This window comes from Odocoileus virginianus, chromosome 13 (genome assembly GCF_023699985.2).
Source record: "Odocoileus virginianus isolate 20LAN1187 ecotype Illinois chromosome 13, Ovbor_1.2, whole genome shotgun sequence".
Classification (NCBI taxonomy): Eukaryota; Metazoa; Chordata; class Mammalia; order Artiodactyla; family Cervidae; genus Odocoileus; species Odocoileus virginianus.
The window spans coordinates 60,873,760-60,891,921 of NC_069686.1; the positions used below are offsets into that span (position 1 = coordinate 60,873,760).

At 37.3% G+C, this 18,162-nt stretch overlaps 1 protein-coding gene and 1 pseudogene across 6 annotated transcripts in view; both read left to right on the forward strand.

Moving 5' to 3' along the window:
* Positions 1-18,162, forward strand: part of PTPN4 (protein tyrosine phosphatase non-receptor type 4) — a 189,491-nt gene that overhangs the window by 129,086 nt on the left and 42,243 nt on the right. For all 6 annotated transcript variants that reach the window (XM_020914513.2, XM_020914514.2, XM_020914511.2 and 3 more), the window contains exons 13-16: positions 315-383; positions 6,756-6,881; positions 8,550-8,708; positions 17,973-18,132. In XM_020914513.2, the coding sequence (XP_020770172.1) occupies positions 315-383; positions 6,756-6,881; positions 8,550-8,708; positions 17,973-18,132 (514 nt within the window). The remainder of the gene's footprint in view (positions 1-314; positions 384-6,755; positions 6,882-8,549; positions 8,709-17,972; positions 18,133-18,162) is intronic.
* On the forward strand, positions 14,297-15,532 carry LOC110151221 (tumor susceptibility gene 101 protein pseudogene; annotated as a pseudogene).

The following is an 18,162-nucleotide window of genomic DNA, read 5'->3' on the forward strand; positions in this document are numbered from 1 at the left end:
GGGTGCCTTTCCAGGGCATGGCAGAGGGGGTTTTCTCTCACACAAAATTACTTCTTTCACACTAACTTCCAAACAAAAGAGTATCTGAAAACAGTGTCTTTGGCACAAGTCCTTGTTCATTAATAGAAGAACTGTAATTAAGTTTCATCTATCCAGATTGAAGTGGAATATAGTCCATTCTTTTTACCCTCTGCACTGTTTTCTCCACTAGAAATACCATCTCATGTAATTGTAATCTCATTATGTTGTGTGTTGTCATTTTATCTCGTAGTTCTCTTTAAGGTTTTCTTATTCTACATATTTATGTATTTCAGTGGGAGAACTGAAGTCCAGTCAGTTCAGTATGGCAAAGAAAAGGCAAATAAAGACAGAGTGTTTGCAAGGTAAGTGACGTCTAATTCAGTGTCCTGAGTTGTTTTCAAAGCAAGATTAAAATTACTAGAAACTCTTTTCCCACATATGATCCCAGAGTTACCACATGATCCTGTCTTTAGCTAAACAATAAATTATGTTGAGGAATAAATGCTACATTTTGTTGAAATTTTTTTTCTTTTTGTTAACACTTTTGCAAAACATAATAACTCATTTTATATATTATCCAGCCCATTTCCATCTTTCTTTAAATCATATTGTTAAGAAGTTGCTTTTTATTTGGGTACTATTTTGTTGTCTTCATTTTTTTAAGATCTATAAATAATCAGTTTGGTTTTTAAAAGTGAGATGACATGATCAGATTTATGGTTTAGAAAATAGTTTTATGAGCAAGAACAGAAAATGAATTGGAAGTAAAGACTGGATACCCAGAGACCAATTAGGCAGTAATCCAAATGAAAATAGCCAGGGCCTGAACTAAAACATTGGCAATGAAATAGTTAATTGGGAACAAATTTGAGGAATTTGCTTTGTGGGTAGAGCTAGCACAAATCCTTGACCGGTTGGTGGAGGTATGTGAGAGACAGGAGTATCTGGAAAAGACTACCAGATTGGAGTGATGCAAATTGGACAGGGGTTATGGGAGAAAATGGATAGTAATAGAAAAGTTAAACTGCACAGGTCTAGTTTGAGATGTCTGAGCAGTAATCTAACAATATATATCCAGTAGATGACTACATAATTAGAGCTGATGAAGGAGAATGACCAGATTGGTGGCAGCAAATATTAAATTGAAGACCTACCATGCTGAACATTATTTCAGGCCCTGGAAATACAGTGAAGAACAAGATAGACATCTTGAGTCTAATGGAGTTTAGACTCTAATTGGTGCAACAGAGACCTACAGTAGGTAAATGATTGTGGCAGGGAAGGCCGTGAAGCTGGAGCCCATAATGGGCCAGAGTGTGCAAGGCCATAGTCGAGGAAATGGTCAGAGTGGCAGGTGGCAGCTGGAGTCTCTGTGACCCTGTGCTGGGAATGGCAAGGATTTAGGAGTGTAAGTAGGAACCACGGGGACTGAGAGCATGGGAGGGATGTAGACTGACTTACATTTTTTAAAAATACGGTAGTGTTCTCATGCTTTGGAGTGATACACTGAAATATTTCCAAATATCATATGGTTTCTAGGATTTGCTTCAGAATAATTGGCGGGAAAGGCAAAACAAGATTCTCATGATGATGATTGCTAAACCTGGGTCCTGAGTACATGGAGTTTATCAAACTCCTCTTTCTACTTTGTTTATGTTTGAAGTGTTCAAAATAAAAATATAGGGGAGGGTGGAAGATTATCCTGGTTGCTGGAGTAGGATCACTGTATGGGGTGTGAATGGAAAGAGGGTCATCAGGTAATCTCATAATGGCTAATAGTTATTTTGCACTTATCTGTGCCAGTCAGTTTTTGTATGTTAACTCACAGTTTCCAAACTCAATGAATTACTCTAATAAATATATTACAAATGAGAAAACTGAGTAAGTTTGAATAACATACCTGAGATTGTCATGTAGATAGTGAGAGATGCCGACAAGATTCTAACCAGTTATTCTAGGTTCTAACCACACTTTTAACCTCTGCAGTAGATTTTGCTCTTCTGCATCAGACAGGTGAATGTTTGAGTCCTACCCTGCCACAGATGCGAACGATGATCCTATTTATTGTCTGTCTCCTGCACTAGGATGTCAGCTCTAGGAGGATGGCACTTCCTCCGTCTTACTCACCGTAGTAGCCACAGCTCTTTAAAGAGTTCCTGTGCCGAGAGTCTGCTGCCAGTGGAGGCCTGAGAGTTTTAATAAATGAAAATTAGGCAATTTTGTTTTTGACTTTAATTTTCTTCTTAGTCTTTATCCGAAAGACCTCCCTGCTTTGTGTTTCTAGAGTAAAAAGTTTTTTTTTCTTTTTTCTTTCCTCTAAAAGTATAAATTGCTTTATTTTTTTTCTACTCATATAAATGATAGTTCAAATTTTTTTAAAGTTCCAACAATATCAAATAATGTAAAGAAAAAATTTGACCCCAAAACAATGTTTACTGTTCAAAATTTTACCATATATATGCTCACCAAGATGTTTCTATGTGTCTATATTTGTTTCAAAAGTTGTTTCATGCTTTTTCTTGCTTGTTTTTCTGTCAGCATATCATAGGAATTTTCTTCAATGTTGAAAAATCTGTAATCATTTATGTCAGTAAATCTTAAACAATTAAGTCCTTTTATCCTAATCTGTAGCTTTAACTCTAAGATTCTTCCCTTTGTTCTGCCACTTATCTGCCTGCAGAGTCATTACTTAATCTGAGGCTGTGCCAGCACTATTCCTGGAATGCTTGTAAAAATAAATAATATTACAAATGCCTTTGAGTACGGACATTTGAAACAAACAAACAAAAATCATTAAAACATGATTTTTGTGTGTTCAAATAATAAAATTTACTTAATTTTTTTTTCTTCTTTCCTGATTTACCTTCATCCTGATTTGTCTATGAATAATCTACCCAACTGGAAAATTGTTGGTGAAAAATGCCTTGATACAGAAAAGAGTTAGCTGGTCAGGGCTATAGCATTTTGCTGTGATAAGTTTAACTTGAATTAGAATGATATAATTCATTTTGGCATTTGTTCAAAGAAGTTTTGAAATTGGTTTATTTTGGCTTTATTTTTAGATTTATTGATGGAAATATTGTCTATTTCTCTATTAAATATAAATCTTAATGTCATGTTAGTGTTTTGGTTATTCAGAAAGGAGAAAGAAAGAACACTTAAGTTGTCTACCCTAATAGATACGGCTACTGAAATTATTCAAATTCCTCCTTTCTACAGTCATAGATACCCTTGTTTCCAGTTAGAAAATACTAAGGACCTGTATAAAGGTAAAATGAACAGCAAAATGTTAATTTGAAATAATTTTCCTTGAAATTACTCTTAAGAAAGAAATAATTTACTTCCTATCAATTTTGCTTTAACTTAGAATGTATGTGTTTGTTCTAGTTCTTAGTACTATAACTTTTTTGCAACACTCCTTTCAGACTTGTTAAAATCAAAATAAATACTTTCCTGATTCTTCTCTGTTAAAACTGCACCATAACAAAATACTTACACTTTTTTATTCTTTTCCTAACAAGAAGCTTAACTATTTTGCTGCTTGATATTTATAAAAACACTGAACATGATTTCATAACTGGTTCTATTATGATATGATATTCTAATATGTATACCAAATCATAGATGTATTATATGTTAATATTAATCACATGCAGGTGACTTCCTTTATTTGTGTGTGTTAATGCTTTAATATTTTGAGCATATCAGATTTTGAGAAATATGCAGATAGGTACACCTGCATCTTAGTTATTTTTTTCCCAGAGTGGTTCCCAATACGTTTTATTTTTTCAATTTTATTTAAATTTTAAAAAAAATTTTATTTTATATTGGAGTATAGTTGATTAACAATGTTGTGTTAGTTTCAGGTGGACTGCAAAGTGATTCAGTTACACATATACAAGTATTAATTCTTTTTCCATTTCAATTACAGAATGTTAAACAGAACTCCTTGTGCTATATAGTAAGCCTTTGTTGGTTATCTATTTTAAATATAGCAGTGTGTACATGTCAGTCCCAAACTCCCAATCTATCCCTGCCCCTCAGCTTTCCCCATTGATAACCATGTTTGTTCTCTAAATCTGTGAGTCTGTTTTCTGTTTTGTAATGAGTTGATTTGTATCATCTTTAAAGATTCCATGTGATAAGAGATATTATATGATACTTGCCTTTCTCTGTCTTACTTCACTTAGTAATATGATCACTGGTCAGATAGTTCTTCGTTTTATATATACATAATTAAAGTGTGAAATTGTTTTAATTGGTTATCTTATAAAACAAATACGTATTATTCAGTGACTAATAGAGCTAAAATTCCAATATGATGAGCCCCAAAGAAGTGTCATGTTTCTTTTGTTGTGCTGGAATTGTATGAATCCTCTTTGAAGTAATAAAGTCATCACTAGGATGGGGTTTTTATTAGTACTGTTTTAATGATCCTACTATCTCTGAAAGACTAAGCTTTTCTGGGATTGTGGTAATCTGATGCATATCTATCAAAATACCCTGGAGGTTTTTAGCAATTATTTCATTATTCTGTTAGAGTATTAGAGAATTCTAGAATCCTTGCTCACTCCTTGGGATTTCAGTTGGCAGTATAAATAGAAAATATTTCTCCTTAAACTTTTTATGTAAGTTTGCTTTTTCAGCAATAATAAATATTAATATATTTTATTTTTCTGATACATCAGTTCTTCGAATTTCTTCCAGACATTTTCAATTGTCATATAATATCTAAGAAAAAAACAAAAAAAAATCTTCCCATGCATCAGAAAAATAAGGTGCCATGGTCAGAAAATAAATTTACCACATTGCAAACACTGATGAAGTGTGGTATTTTTTTCTCTGAAATTTCCACACTCAACAGGAAACATAGACAGCAAGCTTGAGTGGGTGGGTCTCTGAGGTTAAAACTGTTAATAAAATAAAATACCTTGAAATTTAGTTTTAAATGCAAAGCATTTCCATCCATGTTTAGTTTATTAACAACAGTAAAGTGTTCTGATGCTTTATATTAGGTGAGTATAACTAGATTTTTTTTCCCTCCTTCAAATAACTCTTTCCCTCTTTTAGAAAATGAAAATAGGTGCTCTGTGATTGTGGTTAGTGAGCTCACTTAAACAGTTTACATTTAATAATCTAATATGTGAGTAATTATTTATTACATTAATAATTTGCATTAATAGAAAAGCTATAAATACTATTTATTGTAATAATCTTTATTTCCATTTAAAAAAATCTAATACATGAGACTATATACTTTTTTGTGAATGATGAGGCAGACTAAATAGTATACTGATTTATTTTCAAATCAGAAAATCCTGTAATTTAAACTGATGATTAATGGGAAATGTTTATGTTTAAATTACTTCAGATTCACTTATGAAAAGTGAAATCTGAGTGATTTTTTTTTTAATTCTCTTTTAGAAAGCTTTCAGTGTTCTTAAGGAGATGTCAGTCAACTATATTTCAATAAAAAATAAGAGGAAAAAAAAGCAATGTCATTGGCCAATGTAAAAATACTTTGGCTATGAGTACATGAAATGATAGAGCATTTGTGTGGTTTGCATTCAGAAGTAAAGTTATTTGTGATTTAGTAAAGTTAGTAAACTAAAACATTGCATTGAAAATTTACATACTCATAGGTCATTTCAGAAAGTAGGGAAGGATCTTAGGAGCATATATTTTACAAGTAAATTTAGGTATTTAGACGTAGAAGCCTAAGTGGTTTGCCTATGGGAAGATCAAAGCTAAGATTGATGGTCCCCACTCATTATTTTAATGCTTTCTACTATGTATGTAAATTTTCTTGGGTACTCTTGGTCAGTATTACCATGCTTTTTAAATGCGGTTTGTGTGCTTCAGTGAATTTATTACTGAAATGTAAAACTCCCTGAGTTTAGAAGATGATATAGTATGTGTTATTATGTAATTTACTTAATTCATTACATTAATCTTCATATGATTCTGTGTGTCAAAAAGCTCGGCATTTAAATAGGTATCATGTATGTTTCATAAACTTTGGCCTCTTTTTGAATTTGTATAACAAATAACTTCAATTGTTAATTTACCTGAAATTCTAAGGGGTTTTGTTCTTGGCAAAGATCACTTAGTCTCTTTATCACTATAATAACTGACCATATAAAGTTAAGAAAACATATGCTGTGCCCCACCATGAGACAAAATAGTTAACTTTCTAAATGTTTCCTAAAGAAGAAAAAAATCCACTGGCCTACTGTATTTAAAAGGGGAAAATTTAAATAAAATATACACAGCGTTTTTGTCCTGTCCTCATTGAGGCAGAGGATCAGGGTTTCAGTGTTTCAGTTCAAGGACACCCAGTAAATGATATGTTAAGAATTAAAACATCCCAAGATAAGAGTCACAGAAACTGTGGAAAAGACAGACAATGCCTATAATACTGATAGTATCTGGGAAAACTTGCTAACCAGCTGTTCCATTGTTTTTTTCTTTACCGTCCTTGCTTTGTTTCTTTTTTCTCCTCTTCCTTATTCTCTTTCCTTCTTTTTCTTAGTCTTCTTTCTTCATATAAAGTAGATTTACTATCTTAAGAAATTGTTTGGTAAATAGCCTCCAAATGCATTGATTTCTTACAAGTAAAAGCATTATGTTTACTCATTTAGACTATGATCTATTAAGATGATTTCTAAGGTTTGGTACATAGTTTGGGGTTTAAAAATAAACATTTTTACATACTATTTAAATTGTTACTCCAGATCCCCAAGTAAGCCCTTGGCACGGAAATTAATGGATTGGGAAGTAGTCAGCAGAAATTCACTGTCTGATGACAGGTTAGAAACACAGAGCCTTCCATCACGATCTCCACCAGGAACGCCTAACCAGTAAGTACATCAGGGGTAGTTTTGCTAGGTTCTAAATTTTTGGCTGTCTGTATCCAGGGGCTGAACATCATAATATGTAAACTTTAAATCATTCACTCAGGCATGATCTTCATTGCTCCAGGGCGTTATTTTCTCTTATCTTGGAACTCCCTGTATAAGCAGAGCAGGAAATAAAAATGCTCACTTAACTACAAAGCTGACTTTCATAGTCAGGTCACTGACCAATAAATCAAGGTCTCTTAGTAGACTTAAATCTGGGAGTATGGTTGTTGATGTTGATGGCATAACCGTTTTGCATGTGTGTCTCCAGCACAGTCTCTAGGGGACCACGTATTCCTTGCATATGCCGGGTGCTGTGATTTTCTTAAGCTCGCAGCCTGCTCCTGGGCTGCGACTGTCTGTTCCGGGAAACTGGTTCCAGCCTCCGTTCCCACCGGTGCAGCCATCACCCTGCCGAGGAGCACAGACACTCAGCAGTTAGCTGTGAATGTTCCATCCTAGCATTTCTCACAAAAGCCGGGTGCTTGGGTGTAGGGAGTAATAATAAAACATGTGTTCTGGCCAGAGATGTTATCTTAATTTTATGAAGTTAAAAGATGTGTTGTATTATATATATGTGATTGAGATAGTGATAACAAAATGAGTGTCAGTTGACCATTGAGTGTCAGTTGAATGTTGACCATTCTTGTTAACCCCCAAAATATTTGAAGTATGGCATGGAATATAATACTTAAAGAAGTTCCTTTGGACATGTTTTATGCACATTAATGTTCAGTAAATGTGCACTAAATCCTAAAAGTTGTTTTGCTGATGAGTGTCAGTTTAAGTTTCTACTGTGTTGGATGTAAAGTATGTTCATAAACAATTTGGTTCACAGCATGTTGTCTTCCTTACTACTAGAAACAAAATAGACTCAAAAGTTTCTTAGTATCTTGCTAAGTTATCTTTCTTATAATAGGCTGCATATAAATTCAAAGGCTAATCAACTTGCTTGAAGAAGATCCCGAACCTAGTCTCTTTTCCAGCCAGCCTTTCTTATTTCCAGAACCCTTCTAAATGATTACAGAAAATTGTAGAAAACACATGAAATTTAAACCAGACAATTGAATTAATTAATTGTCACTAACTCTGGTCAAACTTTCTGGTAATAAAACAGTTTTAGGTATGATCTGAAAAAAAAATTTTTCCCCTAAATTTTAAAGTGACTGCATCTCTTACGAGGATGGAAATATTGTGTTCAGTATCTCTATTCTTAGAAATTATAGAAAGCCCCATTTATAAATGAAAGAATGTATTAAAGGATTAAAAAAGCATTCAGACCAAATATCAAAAGATATTTCTGAATTATTCCTTTTATTTTGTAAATGTTGCTTAAGATGCAAATCTGTAGTGACTAAAGCCTAGAAACATTAAGGTTGGTAGAGATAATAGATGATTGAAGTAGATAAAATCCCCGTGCCAGATTGCTAACTATAGCTCAGATCTTTGACTTCCTATTCTGTGTTCTTTCTGTTTACCCCATACTGTCTTTGTCAGAGACTCAGCTTAGTAAAATGTGGTTAGTCTTAAAAACACACGCCCACTTTCTAATGGAATCATATAATGAAGAAACTTGAAAATACGGATGTAAAGCACATTTTCACTCAGTTTCTCTTCCTCCTCTTTTAGTCGAAATTCTGCATTCACCCAAGAGGGAACCCGGCTGCGGCCATCTTCGGTGGGTCATCTGGTGGGCCACGTGGTCCACACTTCCCCAAGCGAGGCCTTCGGGAATCCTCACTCTCCATCTTCCACACAAGCTAATAGCATTGTTTTGGAATCATCACCGTAAGGCTTTTTTTATTTAGCTTCCTTCTTATAAATAATAATGCCCCAAATTGTTTCATTTGAAATAATCTGGGAAATTATGATATTTGATACAAGATCTTATTTGTACAGTGTTCTAAAAATTCACATATTTGTAAATGTGCTTATATGTTCCTGAAGGTCTTGGTGGCCCCTCACTTCACAGAATCACTGTTATTATTTTTTTTTGACTCTGTATATTCTTGAACTTTAGTTCATACTGTTACATATTTCTGTAGTTTAATGTATCAGTGTGGTCTGGCAGAAAGGTGATAAAAGGCAGAATTTTCTTAATATTTTTCAGGAAGAGAGCCGTAAGGATAAATAGGCAGTATTGGGGGAAATTAAGTAGCAAGGGAAAAGATCACACTGACAATAAGTTGTCGAAAGCATGCATGTACCATTTCTAAAATTCATTTCTATCTCATTACAAACTGCATAAATTAAACTTCATAACTCAGTATGTCAGTTTAATGCCACCGTGCTTACCTCATATTAATAGGCAGTTTCCTGATTTATTGGTTCATATAATGCAGTTATTTCATATGGAAGTAAAATTACAGTATACAAATTAGGAAAAAGATACTTGATAAGATAATAGATGAGAAGATTCGTTAATTGTTGAGAAGGAAAAAGAGGTTTAAGATATAGTGAAAGTGATCAGGGTTGAAGAAAAGGTGGGTCTAAATGATGGAAAGACGGAGAGCAGGTGGAGTGTTGTGCTCCAGGAAAACCTGCCTGGTCCAGAGAAGCCACTGCTGTCCTCAGTGTGTGGCCAGCAGGGAAGGCAGCCAAGCTGTCGAGACATTAGTCTGGCTAATGTGTATCTGCATAAAAGATTTTGACTGTGTGTGTACTTTATAAAGGATGGAGGAATAGAAAGATACACACTGCACACCATGGAGTATGCCCTATGTGCACTGTGGATGGACAAGAGTTAAGATTGGTGGAAATTTATAATGTTTTATCACTTTAAAAATTATAACTCTAACCTTTTTGTTTGATTTTAAATAATAAGCAATGTATTTTCTACTTCTGAAACTTTAAGAAGTGTACAATAATTAAGGATGTGATTGAAATGCCAGCTGATTAAATTTTAGAAAGACATGCTTTCAGCACATGAAAGCTGACCACATAGAGGAATGACAAAGCCCATCTCATTATAGACAGATCAGTGTCACTCCCGGGATCTGACCATATAGGGTCTCAGTCTGGTTTTTGAAGGGCCGTTTTCGTGGAGTCACATACACATCTGCATACACATACAGTTGAGTATTTCCTTTTGTGAATTGTATAGATTCACAAATCCCCCAAATCACTTACCTCTTCAGAATACCTTTGTTGTCTTTTCCTGACCTGAAATGGAAAAGCAGGTTTGGCATAGGCTGGAACCATGCAGAATGTTTGCTTCCCCTGCCCAGTCCACAAGAATTTCAGATGCTTGGGGCTTTCTCTTTGGACGTGTATTTTATGAAGCCTATGTGTTTGTATTCAGATTTGAATCTGTAACACTGCATCTGAAATTCAGCCAATTTAATGAGAGAGTTCTGAAAGACAAGCATAATGGCAAACTAATAATGGTAACTAACATCAGTAGCTGACAGTCAGCCTTCTTCTTAAATTATCTTGCTATTCTACTCAAGAGAACTCAATAAAATAGAAAAGATATATAACCCTACTTTATAGAAGAGAAAAAAAACACGCAGCATTTGTTCCAAATTATAGAACTAAAACTCAGATTTCCTTACCTGAGCCAGTCTGTAGATCTTTGTATCCTGGACAAGTCTTTGTTGATTTTTTTTTTTCCATTTAGAGGAAATATTTTCCAACTTGGACTCCATAGATTTTAGTTTTACCTTGGTCAAATGTGAAAAGAGTTCCAGCAATATGTTGGATTAAGCACAGAGCATCTCAGTGTAGTGCATGGAAATAGATGTTGAGCTAGCTCACTAGTTCCCTAGTTTTTGAATGAGTCCATGGGAGTTAAGGTGAGTCCTGACTTGGGTCACTGGGTGAGCTTGCCCATTTCACAGGAGAAAATGCTATTAACTTGCAGGTGTGTTTATTGTGGAAACAAATAGGAGGCTGTTTTATTGCTTAGAATAAAGTTACCATTTATAGGCAGGGGTGATTGAAACTACATCCTACCATTTCCTTCCTTTCTTTAAATGTTCCACAGAAAATCAGACTATTTTTAGTTTGTAATTTTTCTAAGATAATCATTAGCCCTAAATTACTTTTAAAGTACCGAACAGATTTTTAAAAAATAAATTCACACCACAATTACGATATGTACCAGTGAAGTTCGATTATTTCTAAAAAATAATTGGCAGAGCATATGAATGGGAGATGGATAAATTTTATTTTTCTTATGATACTGATTGCTAAAGGCTGCAATAGAGAACTGTTTTGACTGCAGAGTAAGCAAATCAAATCACTGCTGTTGTTGAAGCATTCATGAGTAAATTTAAAACTGACTGGACTGAAATAAATCAGGAAAGATTTTACCCACTTAGCTTGATTGACAGTTTTAATAACTCTTGCTGTTGTATTACAATATGCCTGTAACAGCAAAGTGCACTTAAGTATAACATTTTCATTTTTTGCTCTTCACATAACATTTTCCAAAATGTCAGATTTAAGATAAGCAAATTATTGAAAGTTGGGCATTGGAACACTTGAAGAATCACATTCCTGGTTCTCCTTTTTTCTTAATATCCAAAAGTTAAGACAGGTGGTATTTGTCCATAAATTCGTCCATAAATTTTTTTATGTGGGTAAAATTTGAACAGTATGTGCTTCTCAAGTCCTTGTTCCCATCCAGCTCCCACTGTGGATCATTTTTGGCAAGTTATTGGTTTCAGATATATCAAAAACCTTTGCATTAGAAATATGTTATCAATTAAAGTAAATATGGATGTTGTTAAAGCCCTGATATTCTGTTCATTTTAAATATTAACAGTTTCTGGTAGAATTTAAGATACTACCGTGTATAAGCAAAATGCAATGAAAGAAAATATTCATGTTCAGCATTTGCTCTGATACGGTCTGTTGAAGCCTCAGATACTAGTAGATAGGAGGGTTGCTTAGTTTTTGTCTATCTTAAAAACTGGCTTCTGAGCAGCGTTTCATTTGAAGCAGAGTCCATGGCTACAGGTTTGCATGCGTGCTGAGTTGCTTCAGTCGTGTCCAGCTCTTTGTGGCTCCGTGGACTGTAGGCTGTCAGGCTCTTGTGTCCATGGTATTCTCCAGACAAGAATATTGGAGTGGGTTGCCGTGGCCTTCTCTCGGGGATCTTCCCAAGCCAGGGATCGATCCCCAGTCTCTGGCAGGCGGATTCCTTACCGCTAGCGCCGCCTGGGCAGCCCAGGAGGTATGTGTACCATGTGCATGCTACAGGTTAAGAAACCCCTGATGTACAGTAACTTTCCTCCTGCTTTTTGCAGTTGTTTTCTTTGAGCTGCAACTATAACTTAGTGTTAAGAGCACAAGCTCTGGATTCAGACTGGGTTTAAAACTTGGTTTCACCACTTCTAATTATGTGACCTTGCATGAGTTGTTTTATCTCTGTAAGCCTTAATTTCCTTATTTGTAAAAGCACGGCGATCATATCTACCTCATAGGACTGCTGTGAACATTTAATGAGATGGTCATGAGTAGTTCAGCAGAGGAAAATGTACTTAGTATATGTTAACTGTAATATATACAAATACATCTTTCATTTAATTGGGGGAGGTGGTGTATACCAGCAACTTTTAAGTATATTATCAACCCTTTATCTGTCTGCGTGTCTGAAGTATGGATATCTGGTTGAACACAATGAGGAATTCCCCAAATTCTCAACTTCATCATTCAGTTCCTGATCACCAGAGACTGCAGATTTCATAATCCTCAAATGTTAGATCTAGTTCCCTAAGCTGTTCTCTTCTAGACTGCCCCATTCCAATCTTGTCTAAGGAGTCACTGTTTCTTTGTCCTACCTCTTCAATTCCTTTTGACTAGTCCTCAGAGCTTTGCTTTCTCTCTGCTTCTCTGAATTGCTGGCACTGCTCACTTCGCCTGCAGTCTCAGTGTAACCCAGCTCCCGTGCCAGCCTTGATCCAGTCTGGCCTGCAAATACTCGACTGCTCTGGGACAAGGAAGTAAAAGAACCAGAGAGGCTTCGATGTAAGAGTATTGAGCTGTGGGGCCTCAGAGGGTTCGCCATGTGAGATGCTATACCTGTGAGAGCAGGACTAAGTGCAGGTCCCTAGGCTGTTCCACCGAAGTGTGGTTACCTGCCATCCAGCTCTGGGAAAAGTCTCCAGGACTTGCATTTGGAAGCGAAGGTTGGAGACTTGGAGTTTGGTTGAAACCAGAAATCTCAGGTCTGGGACCTTGGTTCTGGAGTAGATGCCTACTGATAAAATAATATGACATTTTCAAGTGTATTCTTCTGTTAATCATATCCTGTGGAGAAAGAAATGGCAGCCCACTCCAGTATTCTTGCCTGGAGAATCCCAAGGAGAGAGGAGCCTGGCAGTCTACAGTTCATGGGGTCACAAGAGTTGGGCACGACTTAGCGACTAAACCACCACCACCACCACCACCACCAATCACATCCTGGGGAGTTTCTGTACACTTTAATTGTCTTGAGCATAAATTAGTAATCAGTCTGAAATGATGTTTACTTTGAAATACTCTAAATGTTACTATAAATTAGCCAAAATATCAAGAAGCCTGCATTTTGAACCAGAATTTTACCTATCTCACAGAAGTATGGCAGGGGTAAATGCCTAATGAAGACAGGTGACACTAGTGATTGTAATTGAATGAGACAAGAGCTCCTGGTGTGTATCTTAGAAAATAAGAGTTTTAATAAAATCTGAGAGCCATCATTTCTGTTAAGTTTGTATTAGTGTCTACCAAGAGTATGGTTTTTGTTTTCTACTCTTAAATTAGAATAAACTTTATACTTACGTGTATGAAAGGTGTATTGGTATGGTTAAACTTTTGGGAGCTTTTTTTCTTTTTAATTTACAGTTTTCAGGGTTTATCCTGTTCATTTTTCTTTTTTATGAGTAATTACAATAATCTCTTCCAGATTATATTTTCTATACTATCTGTATGACCAGTTTTTTTCTCAGCTCCCATACTTAAAACCAAATGATTACCTCTATTTGTAAGACCCCAGCCACAGCCCTGATCCCTCTTCTTCTTTTGGTTCCTATTTCCCAAGTCCTGTCTAAACTACCTGATAGTAGATGCTGGTCTTCCTTTAAGTTATAGGTCCCTTCTTTCAGATGCTAGCTGTTACTCCTTGTAGGGCTTCATTCCACTACACTGCCTGGTTGTCCTTCCAGAGTATGTAATGGTTCTTCATTCTGTTTTCCTTGGCAGTTTTTGTTTGTTTTTGTCCTGGCCTAGAAATAGAAGCTTTTTAAAGAACTGGCCTATTTCATGATATTATTTCAAATGTATTATAATTTTAAATTACAATACATGGTTTACCTATGAAAGTCATCTTCTGGTGGAGGCCGACTTCCTGTTGCTAGAGGGAGGGTGGGAAGGGGGGTGGCTGGCTCGTCCGTATGCAGCTGTGTGGGGCTGCCTGGGGCAGCCCCGGAGCAGCTGACCCTCTGCCTGCAGGGACCAGAGTCACGAGCGGCTGCCATGGTGTCGAGAGCCAGCTCAAGAAAATGATGTCCAAGTACAAATACAGAGACCTAACTGTACATGAAACTGTTAATGTTATTACTTGATACAAAGATCTCAAATCTGTATTGGATTCATATGTTTTTAATGATGGCATTTCTAGGGAACTAATAAACCTTAGTGGAACAATTCCTGTGCCTTACGGAGGTAATACATACAAATATTTCAATCTGCCTGTGGCTGCTGGACACATATCCGTATAATCCCCCTATCTGTTTCGTTAAGCCTACTAGCTCAGTGACTATTAAAACAGGAAAGCCTGTGGATGCTAATGGGAAGATATATCTTCCTTATCTTACCTGAATGGAAGCACCCACAGTCAGGCTTATTGGGGCTTGTTCAAGTCATGATTGTGGTGTTTGGAGATGAACCTCCAGTCTTCTCTCGTCCTACTGTTTCAGCATCCTACCCACCATTCCAGGCAACAGGGCCACCAAATGCTTCCTACATGCCAGGCCTGCCAAGTGGGATTTCTGCATACCCATCCGGGTACCCTCCCAATCCCAGTGGTTACCCAGGCTGTCCTTACCCACCTGGTGGTCAGTATCCTGACACAACAAGTTCCCAGTACCCTTCCCAGCCTCCTGTGACCACTGTTGGTCCCAGTAGGGATGGCACAATCAGCGAGGACACTGTTGGAGCCTCTCTCAGCTCAGTGATCAGTGACAGGCTGAGATGGCGGATGAAGGAGGAGATGGATCGTGCCCAGGCAGAGCTCAACGCCTTGAAACAAGCAGAGGAACACCTGAAAAAGGGCACCAGGAACTCGGGGAGATGGCTACCCATCTAGATCGAGAGGTAGCTGAGGTCGCTAAAAACATGGAACTGTTGAGAAAGAACAACTCAGTTCTGCTCTGGAGAAAATGGAAAATCAATCTGAAAACAATGATATTGATGAAGTTATCATTCCCACAGCCCCATTATACAAATAGATCCTCAATCTGTATGCGGAGGAAAATACTATTGAAGACACTATTTTTCACCTGGGAGAAGCTTTGAGGCAGGGAGTAACAGACTTAGATGTCTTCCTAAAGCATGTGTGTCTTCTGTCCTGTAACCAGTTCCAGCTGAGGGCACTAATGCAGAAAGCAAGAAAGACTGCTGATCTGTGACCTCTGCTGACTTCTCTGATACCAGATGGGGACTGAACTCTTCTGAAGTTTTCTTTTCTTCTCTGCCTTTCTTTTACATCAGTAGGTGCCCCAAATAAGTTACTGCAGATTCAGCAGTCAGCAGAGTGTCCCATGTTGTCTGTGTCAGTGCTGTCCCCTCTTGTAACTGAGTGCTCCCACCGTGATGGCCGTGCCCACCAGGCAAGGCTCACTTAGACACCGCGCTGCCTATCAGGCGTGTGTTTATCCCCGTTTGTCTTGGCACGATGTTTAGACAGTTAACTGAACCCACAGTAAAGAAAGTTGCTCTGACTCCATTCCCACCTGATCTTAACCCTATAGTCTTGCCAAGATCTTTCGTTTTGATACGACATGTTTCCCAGGTGTGTGACAGTCATATGCAAAACTTCTCTTCACCTTGCCCACATGGTTATACTTAGTCCTAAAGAAGAGATGAGACCTGTTGTTTAATCCATGTGAAGTCCAGTGACCTCTGGTTTTCGTGAAGTCCTGGAGTATTTTGATCAACTGCTTTTTAGAAATTTCATGTCTGAGGCTCTGCCAAGGGTTGCCTGTAGTTACCTGTCCTGATCCCCTATCGCAGGCCATGGTGGAAGCGCACATCTCTATTGTAGTCTGTGAGGACATTTTCTTGGACCACCAGCTCTTGGATGTATTGGATCTTAGAGGCTTGAGTTCTTGGCAGTTGAAATTAGCATAATAAAAACTAGTATGTCTGGGACCTGGAATCTCTAGCCATCAAGGTAGACCTCAGAGAAGCTTTTGCTGAAATGGGGAGATACGCTCTCTGATGCAGTCTTTATAGACTTACCAGAATTTAGAGCATTTTGAGCCCTGAAGACTTCCATGTAGACTGCTGAGTGGTCGTTATTGTTAATCTGTGTATTTAGTTAGTATAATTTATACTAGATTAGAAGAGCTATTATTTTCTCTTAGGTGAAGTTAGACCATTCATTGTTAATCCTGGCTGACTACCTTGGCACTAAGCAGGTTTTAGTATCACTCCCATATCTACCAGGTGTCTAGTAGTAAGTCTCTCAATAAGTTCACAGCTTCTCCACCAAGAGTACCATGTCTCCAAGAGCCACTCTGGCAGGGACCTCTGTGTCAGTTATCTTGGGCCAAATTATGCCATGGAGGCAGATTCTCCCCACTCACAGTAACGTACAACAAGGGTTCTTTCTCCCTTACCTTCAGTATACGTCATGGATCACCTGTGGCTCTGCTCCATGTCATGGTCATTTAAGGCTCAGACTGACAGCAGCCCCTGTTGGGACATGGCTGGTCTCCTGCCTGAGGGAAGAGAGAAACATAAACAGCAAGCTTCCCTTCAGAAGTGACTACTCATATTTCATTGGCCAGAGCACATCGTATAGCCAGTCCTGCTGTCAGCCAGGAAAGAGTGGAGGGTACAGTTCTGCTTCTTGCAGGCCTTGTAGGTGTGCCTGTAGCATCAGCTTGTAACCTGTCCTGATTACCACAGCAGCAGCCGTGAGGTTGACACCTGTCCTTAAGGCAGTGGGATGGAAATTCTTTCATTTTCCCAAAGGATCTCTTGCTACATCTGAGATAAGTAAAAACCCCACCGATGGTCAATTTTCCCCTTCTGGGTCCCTTCAAGTCCAGAACTTCTATGGATGCAGGCTTTCTGGGGTCCAAGTTGAACCACTGGTTCCCCCTTCTGGCCTTTGTGAAAAACTCACCTTTTACTGCATACACTGTGCTCCTTCCTAAAAGCTGCATTTTTAACCTTGAGGTTTCCCCTGTCAGACTCAGGTCATCTGCGCCTGCTGCTTCTGCCTTAGGCGTCTGCTTTCTAATGTTAATTGGGTTTTCGCATCCTCACCTAAAATCAGGTTTTCCAACACTGTCTTCTCCAGTTTTGTCTCCTCAGTGAACTCAGCACTCTTATCCATTGTGTTCATCACTTCCATAAATTGCATTTTATCTTCATATAAAATGGGCAATCCCTTGATTTCTAAGGTGGCACTGAGTATCTGTGTTATAGCTTGGTGTCTGTGAACAGCTTTGCTCTCAGTTCTCATCTCTCTGCCTGCCCATAGAACTCTACTGAAGACCTTAGAAAGGGGTTTTTGGAACTGTATGTACATTGTTACGGTAGATCAATAAATCTCTTCATAGGGATATCCTTAAAGGATAATTTATTATTTATTATATAAACAATCTGTAGAATTGTTTACAGATTTGATAAATTAAGAAATTAGATTTATTACTTTAAACTTCAAAGTTAAGAAAGCTTTCATTAAACAGTGGCACTTGCAAATAAATATGGTATTTAAAGCTTGTCTCCTACTAGACGTAGTAAATATGTGAGTTGCTTGACCCTAGCTTTTAAAATAACAGATATATAAGACAGCTTCCAAAATACTTAATTTTTTTCCCTTCTTTTCCTAACTAGATCGCAAGAGACTCCTGGAGATGGGCAGCCTCCAGCTTTACCACCCAAACAATCAAAGAAAAACAGTTGGAGCCAGATTCATTATTCACATTCTCAACAAGATCTGGAAAACCATGTTAATGAAACATTTGATGTTCCATCATCTCCTGAAAAATCTACTGTAAGTAACTTCTTCAAATATTCTCATGTT